The 11,364-nt window shown below is 42.6% G+C and overlaps 1 protein-coding gene across 4 annotated transcripts in view; it reads left to right on the top strand.

The window, feature by feature from the left end:
- SPATS1 (spermatogenesis associated serine rich 1) overlaps positions 1 to 9,577 on the top strand; it is a 28,705-nt gene extending 19,128 nt beyond the window's left edge. For 3 of the 4 annotated variants that reach the window (XM_030315625.1, XM_030315623.1, XM_032593172.1), the window contains 2 exons: positions 175 to 237; positions 6,376 to 7,059. In XM_030315625.1, coding sequence (XP_030171485.1) covers positions 175 to 237; positions 6,376 to 6,523 — 211 coding nt within the window. In that variant the 3' untranslated portion in view covers positions 6,524 to 7,059. Of the gene's footprint in view, positions 1 to 174; positions 238 to 6,375; positions 7,060 to 9,104 lie in introns of those variants that run through there. The other variant, XM_030315624.1, reaches the window with a different exon arrangement.
- Positions 9,578 to 11,364: the final 1,787 nt, after the last annotated feature.

Below are 11,364 nucleotides of genomic sequence, written 5' to 3' on the forward strand. Positions count from 1 at the left end.
ACGCGGGGCTCGAATTCACGAACTGCGAGATCATGACCTGAGCCGAAGTCGGACGCCCAACCAACCAGGCCACCCAGGGGTCCCAAGACATCTTCTTGAACACAAAGATGTTTCTATCGATCTCTCTGCTGTAGATGCCATACCAATTTTATGGTTGCCTTTTCTGTTTTTCAGAGTGCCGTATGAAAAGAAATTTGATACATTTATTCCACTTGAGCCTCTTCCACAAATTCCTATGTGAGTTCTCTCACCGTGTTTTATATTATCCAAGTTTTATTAAGTTATCAGTTATTTATTATTTTCTCCTATGGATGAACTCATAGACACCCAACACAGAAGGACCTTTAGAATCTGAGCTGGTGGGTGGGGCAGTTTGTATGGAGCGTTTTTAGTGAGACACTTGGAGGGCAAGTGCTGTGCAGTCTATCAGCTGGGCTGTCCACGTCTTCACCCCATATGATGGACAGCCCACTGGATGCCATGTGTTGTGGTATGCACTAATGGACGTTTATACGGAGAAAAAAGGCAGGGTCCCTGATTTTTAAAACCTAAGAGTTGTCAGAAAAGAAGGACAGGCTTAAATGAGTCCAGCCAGGGAGGATGGTTAGAGTTTGAAGAGGCAGAGAAAAAGCTGTCAGAATATTCTCGCACTAGAGGGAAGTATCATTCCTCTGATGTCATACTTTAAGTTCAGGTCCTTTCTGAACCTCATCTAGTTGCCCAAGGAGGGTTTAGACCTAGAAAAAGATATGTGTCAGTATAAAAAATTTCGCTTTCTAATACAAAACAGTTTCATATAAACATAGATAGAGTGGGCAAGTGACCCACAGTCTGACCCACTGGAGTCCAGCTGGGAAACCAAACCCTGGAGCTCAGTGGAAATAAAAAGCCTTTTATTCCAAACTTGGGAGCCTTAATACCTTCATTATACGGCGTTATTACATGAAGCAGATAATTAGGGCCTCTCATGTCTGTAGTGTATACATAAAAACTTTTTTTTTTAATGTTTATTTTTGAGAGAGACAGAGCGTGAGTTGGGGAGGGGCAGAGAGCGAGGGAGACAGAATCCGAAGCAGGCTCCAGGCTCTGAGCTGTCAGCACAGAGCCAGATGAGGGGCTCGAACCCATGAACCTCGAGACCGTGACCTGAGCCGAAGTTGGACACTTAACTGACTGAGCCACCCAGGCACCCCTGTATACTTTTTTTCTTTTTTAAAAGTAGGCTCCACGCTGGGTGTGGAGCCCAATGTGGGGTTTGAATTCATGACTCTGAGATCAAGACTTGAGCTGAGATCAAGAGTTGGATGCTTAACTGACCAAGCCACCAAGGTACCTTGTGTACTGCACACTTTTGGTAAATGCTATTCTAAAATATTTAAAATAAAAGTAATTGCCAGGGCACAAAACAAGTCTATACATTTAAGAAGACTGAAATCCTATCAAGTATCTTTTGTGACCACATGGTGTGAAAATAGAAAACGTTTGCAAGAGGAAACCTGGAAACTGTGCAAATATATGAAGATTAAACAGCATGCTCCTGAGTAACCAATGGGTCAAAGGAGAAATCAAAAAAGGAACATTAAAAAAAAAAAAACAACACTTCGAGGCAAGTGAAAGTGGAAATACAGCACCCCAAAACCACGCATGCAGCGAAAACAGATCAAAAAGAGAAGTTTAGAGTAGTAAATGCCTACATTAAGAAAAAAGAAAGATATCAAATGAACAGCCTAACTTTACACCTCAAGGAACTAGAAAAAGAAGAACAAACTAAGCTCAAGGTGAGTAGAAGGAAGGAAATAACAAAAACCTGAGGGGAAATAAATGAAATAGAGACTAAAAAGGTAATAGAAAAAAATCAATGAAATGAAGAGCTGTTATTATTTTTTTTTTTAAGATAAACCAAATAGATAAACCTTTAGCTACACTAACCAAAGAAAAAAGGGACAGGGCTCAAATAACATTAAGTGAAAAAGGAGACATTACAACTGATATCCCAGAAATATAAAGGATTTAGGAGACTGCTATGAACAATTATCCACCAAACAAATTGGACAACCTATAAAAACCGGGTGCATTCCTAGAAACATACAACTTAACAAGACTGAATCATGGAGAAATAAATCTTTTTTATTTATTGATTTTTTTTTTAATGTTCATTTATTTTTGAGAGAGAGAGACAGAGACAGAGCGCAAGTGGGGGAGGGGCAGAGAGAGAGGGAGACACAGAATCCGAAGCAGGCTCCAGGCTCTGAGTTGTCAGCACAGAGCCCAATGCGGGGCTCAAACTCATGAACCATGAGATCATGACGTGAGCCGAAGTTGGATGCTAACCGACTGAGCCACCCAGGTGCCCCTTTGAAGAAATAAATCTGGACAGACCAATGACTTGTAAGGAGACAGAATCAGTAATCAGAAATCTGTTAACTTGAGCCCAACTTGAAACCAAATGGTTTCACTGGTGAATTCTATCAAACATTTAAAGAAGAAACTAATTTCGTTCCTTCCCAAACTTCCAAAAAAGTAGAAGAGGAGGGAATACTTCCAAACTCATTTTATGAGGTCTGCATTACCCTGATACCAAAACTAGACAAGGACACTGCCAGAAAACATGATTACAAGCCAGTATCCCTGATGAATATAGGTGCAAAAATCCTCAACTATCAGCAAAACAAATTAAACATTACATTAAAAAGATCATACATCATGAGCAAGTGGGTTTATTCCAGGGATGCAAGATGGTCCAACATCCGCAGATCAATGAATGCGATCTACCACATTAATGGAATGAAGGATAAACAATCATGATCATCTCAACAGACGCAGAAAAAGCATTTGGTAAAATTCACCATCGTTTCGTGATATAAAAACTCTCAACGAATTGGGTACAGTGGGAACATACCTCAACATATGTTCAAACTTAATCTTTCTTATGAGTAATGTTTAATTTTTCCAGAATGCTATCCATTTCTTTTAGGTTTTCAAATTTATTTGCATAGAATTGTTCCAAACAATTTCCTGTCTTCTTTCACTTGTTTCTCCCTTATCGTTAATTTTGTGTGTTGGTGCTTTATTCCCCCTTTTCTTCATTAGGTTAGATGGTGGTTTGTGTATTTGTTATTTTTAAAAAGCAGCTTTAAAAATTGTATTCTCTTTTCATACTGTCTCTTTCTCTGTTTTTAAAGCATCAATCTTTGCTTCTATTGTTATTATTTTCTTCTTTCTACTATTTTTGTTCTTTTTCCATTTTTTAAAAAAGTAATCTCTACACCCTATGTGGGGCTCAAACTCACTCTGAGATCTCATTCTGAGGTCAAGAATCACATGCTCTACTGACTGAGCCATCTAGGAGCCCCATAAGTAAACTCATCACTTGTATATTAGTTATTTTTATTATTTATTTTGAGAGAGAGAGAGAAAGAGAGTGAGCATGACTGAGGGAGGGGTAGAGAGAGGGAGAGGACAGAGAACATCCCAAGCAGTCTCCGCACTATCAGCGTAGAGCCTGATGGCAAAGGTCAAACTCACGTGGGGCTCAAACTCACAAACTGTGAAATCATGACCTGAGTCAAAACCAGGAGTCTGACGCTTAACTGACTGAGCCACCCAGGCGCCCCTATTTATGTATTTAAGTTTATTTATTTTGAGAGAGAGAGAGAGAGAGAGAGAGAGAGAGAGAGAAAGGCAGAGAGAGAGGGGGACAGAGGATTCAAAGTAGGCGCTGCACTGATAGAGATCCTGATGCAGGGCTCGAACCCATGAACTATGAAATCATGACCTGAGCGGAAGTTGGATGCCTAACCAACTGAGCCACCCAGGTGCTCCCACGTTTTAAATTTTTTGAATGGGATGTTTAATTCATTTTTAAATTCCTTACTATATATATTAAAGGCTACAAAAGCACCTCTGACCACTGCTCTCCTTTTATTTTACAAATTTTGAAGTGTAGATTATCCTTACTTTTAAAAAGAATTCTGTGTTGGTCTTTTCCTTTTGACTAAAGAATTACTTAATAGACTTAAAATTTCCAGGTGGAAGAGCTTTTGGATTTTTATTTTGCAATTCATTTTTACTTTTATCACCCAATGATCAGAAGATATTATTTTTATTATTTTTATTTTATGGAACTTGCCAACTTTTCATTGTGACTGAATACATGCTCAACATGGGGACTGTCTCTCTATGCATTTGAAGGTGTATCTATTTCATCAGGCTGCAAAGTTAGATACATACCCAGAAGATTTATCTTTTTTTTAACAAAAATTTTTTTGTAATGTTTGTTTATTTTTGAGACAGAGAGAGACAGAACATGAGAGGGGGAGGGGCAGAGAGAGAGGGAGACACAGAACGTGAAGCAGGCTCCAGGCTCCGAGCTGTCAGCCCAGAGCCCGATGCGGGGCTCGAACTCACGGACCGTGAGATCATGACCTGAGCCGAAGTCGGATGCTTAACCAACTGAGCCACCCAGGCGCCCCCAGAAGATTTATCTTTTTGATTAAAATTGTTCATTTGACCTAGCTAGGACTGAAAATGGGTGTGTTAATTGTGTGCTAATATTAATGTATTTCTATCTATATTGTTAAGTATAGCCATTAACAGTATAAAAATATCTTATTAGACAAACCGAAACCAGACTTTAAACTATAAAGAACAAATTGATGGTTACCAGAGGGGAGGTGGGTGGGAGATGGGGGAAATGGGTGAAGGGGATCAAGAGTATACTTATCTTGATGAGCACTGAGTAATATGGAAGTGCTGAATCACTGTATTGCATACCTGAAATGAATATAACATCGTATATTAACTAGATAAGAATTAAAATAAAAAAATCTTCTTTTTCTCACTTAATGCTCTTTGTCTTATATTGTACATTGACAGATATTAAGATTACAACTCTTACTTTGTTTTGTTTGCATTTACTGATATACCTTTCCCATTCTTTTGTTTTTAGACTTTCAAAGCACTTTGGTTTAGGTCTGTCTTATAGACACAGAGTTGGATTTTTGCTTTGTGAGCTGATCTGAAAAATTTTGTCTTTAATAGGTGAATTAAGATCTATTGCATTAATGATTCGACAGATTTGTTTCAATTCTATCCTAATATTTTGTTACATTTATTATGTGTACTATATTATTTTTACCATGGTGGTTTTGTTCGAGAGATTCTTTTCTTTTAAAGCTTATTTATTTATTTTGAGAGAGAGAGAGAGTGAGCAGGGGAGGTGCCGAGAGAGGGAGAGAGAGAATCCCAAGCAGGATCTGTGCTGTCAGTGCAGAGCCCGATGTGGGGCTCAAACCCACAAACTGTGAGATCATGACCTGACCTGAAGTCAAGAGTCGGACGCTTAACCGACTGAGCCACCCAGGCGCCCCTTGTTCTAGGGATTCTTTATGCTAGAATCGTTCTGTACTGCTCTTCATCCTGCTGGTCTTATTTGGGCTTCTCCTACTGGTTTGTCAGCTTTACATGATGCCCTTGACTCCCAACTATTACCTACGTGGTAATACCCTGTTCCTTCTTGCAAGAACTTCCACATCCCCAGCAGGTGTATCGGGCCATTTTCCCAATCATGGTGCATTTCTCCCTAAATGTATGGAAATCAAAGCTGCTAAAAGATAAAAAAAAATTCTTCATCTTCTTTCTCTGACTCATCCCAGGAGTCACAATTCCTGGTACCTCTTGGAACATACACAGTGTGGCTCAGCATACATCCTTTCAAATCCCAACAGACTTGGGAGGATGCTGGCTGTCAGCGTTAGAAAAACAGAGGGCATGCTCAGATGGGATTCTGAAGAATCCTGAATGAAAGGACTGTTTACAGATGTGTGAACCAGTCGAGGGAACTCACATGGAAGGGCGAAGCATCCAGGGGCTCCCACCAGTGGGCAGCTCTTACCACTCACGTGTCTGAGCAGCAGGAAGAGTGATCTTGTCCCCCCTGTGTGGGGGGAGGTGGAGATGGGCTGTCTGGAAGGGGTTGTGGCAGTGGAGAGTGCACTCACTGCCGGAACCGAGGTGCCTCAGGAGATGAGCGGGAGTAGAGAAGCTAGGTGAGAAATACCCCAACCTCTCTCTCTTCTGGCTTTCTGGTCTCTTACTGGTGCCTCCCATTAGCTAAGCCCAGCTCAAAGGTGAGGGCACAGAGGAATCAAGGTGATGCAAGTTGCAGGGGTCAGCTCCCTGGGCAGAGAAGGGCAGAAAAGAGATCTGGGTTTGGAGGGAGGGGCAAATGCGGAACAACTTCACATGGTGTTTTGTCACTGATCTCCTAAATCGGAGGCCTTCTTACTTCGGAGGATGTAGTACCTTATCCACTGAACGTGTCTGTGCATTTTGCTTTAGACAAACTCAAACTCAGGTGTTGTTTTCTTCCTGCAGCTTGCCTTTCTGGGTGAAGGAGAAGGCCAACAGGCTGAAGACCGAGATAAGAGAGGTGGAGGAGCTTGACAATTGGCACCCAGCGGTCCCCTTGGTGCACAGTTTATTCCCTGCTGGTGGGTTAAAGAACCTTCAAAGAATAGTATAAAACTGGAGGCAAGCCCAGAAAAGCAGGCTTTTGAGAGGCTTCGCAGTGGAGAGGAGAGAAGGCAAAGCCTCTCCCAGAGTGGATGGTATCTTTTGCCCCACACCGTGGTCCCTTGGGCTGCTGTTATCATGGCCATGCATCACTGGTTGAGTGTGTTGGTTGAGCACCATTAGTCTTGTAATGGGGCACAACCTTCAACAACTCCGTGCCTCTATCCACAGGTTCTTTGGATTCGCCGAGACAATCCTAAGCAGAAACAGGCCCACAGAGCATGCACTGACTGTACTCTGGAGAGCCTCTTCCAATTGGTCGCTTCTGTCAGTGTGATTGCTCTAAGTCAAATGTTTGACTTTGATAAGTAATCACTGTGCGTTGCCTTTTTTTTTTAACTCTATGTTCTGAAAACCTTCAAACTTACAGAAAAGTTGTGAGGATCATACAATGAACAAATACCTACATGTCCTTCACTTAGAATTCACCGTGGTTAGCCTTTGTCAGAATTTGTGTGTTCTTTCTCTCTCTTTCATTCCTGTTATTATTTTTAAATTTTTTTTTAACGTTTTATTTATTTTTGAGACAGAGAGAGACAGAGCATGAACGGGGGAGGGGCAGAGAGAGAGGGAGACACAGAATCGGAAGCAGGCTCCAGGCTCTGAGCCATCAGCCCAGAGCCCGACGCGGGGCTCGAACTCACAGACCGCGAGATCGTGACCTGAGCTGAAGTCGGCCACTTAACCGACTGAGCCACCCAGGTGCCCCTCCTGTTATTATTTTGAAGAATTGTTTGAAAAGGAGTGGCAGACATCATCACCCTATGCTCCTACATACTATATACTTCGACATGCATCTCCTAAGGTCAAGGATATGCGCCAACAGTTGCAATACAAAATAACAAGTTCGGGGAACCTAACATTGATAACAATTCTCTGACGGTCCACCTTCAGTTTTAGTCAGTTAAATTTCGTTTTCTAAGAATGCCCTCATATCAATGGTAAAATGCAGCTGTCAGCTTTAGTTTGGTAAAACTATTCTCATTAATACCATTCAAGATTTTCTCTACTATTCACGTGGTACATGTCAGAAAAATGTGAAGGCTGGATCGCCACAGGCGACTCATACCATTGCCCCTGTAACTCCCTCCCTCACTCCTGTATTTGTTTGACCACACAGCCAAGCAGGACGAGAGCTCAGTGAGTGCCAGTCATTGAGTCTTAGGGCCTTTCATCAATCAGGCGAGAAGCAAATATTTGGAAGAAAAGATAGGAATAAAAGCCAACCATATACATTCAGGCTGTGACCCTCGGCAGTCAAGCCAGTGACTCAGCATCTTCATAGCCGATCTCCATTACTAAGGAGACCCCACTGGCTGGCTAATGAGGGCTGTGGGTCTGGTCTCGCGAAACGTTAAAGCGCAAAGAGAGAACTGGGGCCCATGCTGAGACTCCAAATTGTTCGAGACACGAGACACGACTTCTTTCTCTGTGAAAACATTGTCTCCAGAGGTAGCCAATAAGTGAAGTAAATGAAGTGGGTTTAGAACGGAGTACATCCTTGCCGTCTTTATACACACCTTTGGATCACCTTTGAAGACAACATGGTGGCCACGGCCAGCAACTGTGTCTGGCCACTCTTTGGGTTAGCATCGGCATACCTCTGTGCTGGTTCCCTTGCCCCTGGGACGCAAAGCTCACCGCTGTCCCCGACAAAATCCGCAATAAATAAATAAATAAACAAACAAACAAACAAAACCAAATAATTTAGAAAAGGAAGAAAAAGAGGCTGCCAACAAATTTTCTCAAAGACACCTACTCCTGTAAAAGAGAACTTCTGTGCTTCTATTATTTAAAATATAAAAAACTCAGTGGCAACCACCTGTGTTGGATGGATAATGGAGAACACGATATAGATGCAAAAAAGGATTCTGCAGGAATTTCCAGGTGGGAGTATCTAGGTGGACCAGGAAACTGCTCTCAGAGGGGACCCTGGTGTTTTGGAGGGAAGGAGTCCTATATAATAAAGGTATTGAGAAAAACACCCAGAGTACAGTTTTGGAAGATGTATAGTGGCCTCAAGATTTCAAAGAGGTCTATATCAGTCCTTTTTTTTTTTTTTTTTTTTTAGGTTTGTTTAGTTTTGAGAGAGAGAGAGAGAGAGAGTAAGTAGGGGAGGGGCTGAGAGAGAGGGAGACATGGAATCCCAAGCAGGCTCCAGGCTCTAGGCTGTTAGCACAGAGCCCGACGCGGGGCTCAAACTCACAAAACTTACGGGGAGAGTAAGGCATAGACTAAATGGCCAAATGGCAAAAATATGTGGGTGTCCTAGCTGTCCCAGTCCTTTCTTCCTAGGCACAAAAATGTTGGACCTTTTAAGGCATGAAAACCCCCCTCACCTCACTGCAGGTTCCTTGGTAAATAAGCATGTGGGTGCAGGTGCACATGTGTGTACCTGTGTGTGTGTGTTCGCCTCCTACTTTCAATCACTGAAACTCTCAAGCTTAATGGAAGCAACCTGTACATGACATTTCCAAGTAGATTCAGTAGAGTAACAACTTCATATTGTACACAGGGTATTCTAATTTCAGATCCCGGGAAGAATGAAAACTAGCCTCTGTGGACTGGAGGGAATATTATGTTATACAGCTGGTGACATTCAAGTCCAAATAAGCTAAATGAAGACAATTCCAAGACTGTTTCTATAGTCTCTGCACTCCTAGTCATCAAAATGTTAAGATATTTGGATGTTAAACTTTTACAGTTCCACAAACGGGTTATGAATATTCTGTATAATCTCATTAATTGTCCACATTTCTGGTATGAGCTACCCAATTTGGTTAGACTGTTTCCTTTTGCTCTTGGGCCTTTGATCCTTAAAAGCTGGGCAGATGGAAGCCTTGTGTATAGGATTTCTTGCTGAAATATATCAGTGCTGGAGCTCCTCCAGATCATGCTACTGACAGAGAGGCTTTTCTTTCTCGGCTGGAAAATCAGGACACAGTGATACCTTGACCCGAAACTGAGCAATGGGCCTGATGTAGATGGGGCACTTGCAGGGGGTCTACTGGCCAAGTTCCCTGTGGGCTCTGGGAAAGGACGTGGGAACCCATGTGGTGTCTTTCTGATGCTGGGCAACTCTAGGAAGGGTTATGGCCCGAACCCTCCCTGGAGATGGGGGCGCCACTACCGACTTGAGGAACCAACACTGAGGCTCTGAAACCCGGACCTTGTAAGAAATACTAATATGAAAAGTAAACATTTCTTAATGTGCATGGGGGAGGAGGCCCAGCCTCATATACGAAGAGAAGCCAAATATACCAATGACTTGTTTAATTTAATTTAATTTAATTTAATTTATTATTTTTTTTTTTAAATTTTTTTTTTCAACATTTATTTATTTTTGGGACAGAGAGAGACAGAGCATGAACGGGGGAGGGGCAGAGAGAGAGGGAGACACAGAATCGGAAACAGGCTCCAGGCTCTGAGCCATCAGCCCAGAGCCTGACGCGGGGCTCGAACTCACGAACCGCGAGATCGTGACCTGGCTGAAGTCGGACGCTTAACCGACTGCGCCACCCAGGCGCCCCTAATTTAATTTAATTTAGAGAGAAAGACTGAGTGGGGGCGAGGGACAGAGGGAGAAAGTGAGAGAGTCTTAAGTAGGCTTCACATTCGGTGTGGAATCCAATGTGGGGCTTGATCCCACGACCCTGGCATCATGACCTGAGCCAAAATCGATACCTGAGCCAAAATCAAGAGTCTGACGCTCAACCAACTGAACCACTCCCCACCCCATGACTTGTTTTCTGAGGAAATGTGTTGGTTTCCACCAAATATAAAAATGGTGTGGGGGCAGCTTTTAGTGGTGATGGTGTGAGCATGGCTAGGATCATCTGGTTAGAAACGTGCTCTTTTGTTTGGGTACAGTGTGGGTTGGTGTAACACGCGGGGTCCTCTTAGAGAGGACGGAATGGACCCATGAGGCATAATTATACTAAAAATATGTTCTGTTTTGTTTTGTTTTTACTTGAAATTGAAGTTTAACTGGGAGTTCTGTATTTTTATTTGCTAAATCTGGCAACTTACAGAAGTCGCACAAAGGAGATGGATTTGAGGGCTAACTAGGAGGTAAAAAGACTTGGATATGGGTAGGGGGAAGGTATGGGAAAAGTACAAGTAGCAACAAGGTGGCTGGTGGTGCCCTTGCCAGGGCAGCACGTGGTGTCTTTATACACTTAGGGAAAGATGCCCTCTTGGGGGAGATAGTCGTGTGGATGCATTGCCTGGTAAGCAGTGTGCCAGCTAGATTTCAGCCCCCTTCTGTCCCTGTGCAGTGAACTACTTACACAACCATACATGGCAGCCCTGTGCTATTTGGTGAAACAGAGAATGCTGGGGAAGTCATCTAGGGGGAGCTCAATTTTGGGAAGTTGAATTTGAGGAAACTGTGACACACACAGAGTGGAATTGTTTGGGATGTAGTTGGGTATATGCATCTGGGGACTGGTACGTGAATGTAGAAAAAAGGCTCCTGTGAGAAATATGAATCTCAAGCCAGTGCCATGTGGATGCAGAGTCTAGATAATAAATAACCTGATCAGAATATTGATCCCAAACCAAGATAGACGCTCAAAGAGAGCTCTGAAACTCTGTGGCCTGAGAAAAAAACCCAAATCCTCTTTGGGAACACTTTGCCACCCCAGGGCGTAGGGGACTCCCTAGAAATAATGAATATGAGCACCTGAGAAAAAGACTACAAACTACAACTGGGTCCACCATGAAGAAGCATCAGTAGGCGAAACCCAAACCAGTTTATTTGTTTTTTTAAAGTTTATTTAGGGGGGTAGG

The sequence above is a fragment of the Lynx canadensis genome, chromosome B2 (assembly GCF_007474595.2).
Source record: "Lynx canadensis isolate LIC74 chromosome B2, mLynCan4.pri.v2, whole genome shotgun sequence".
In the NCBI taxonomy this organism is placed as follows: Eukaryota; Metazoa; Chordata; class Mammalia; order Carnivora; family Felidae; genus Lynx; species Lynx canadensis.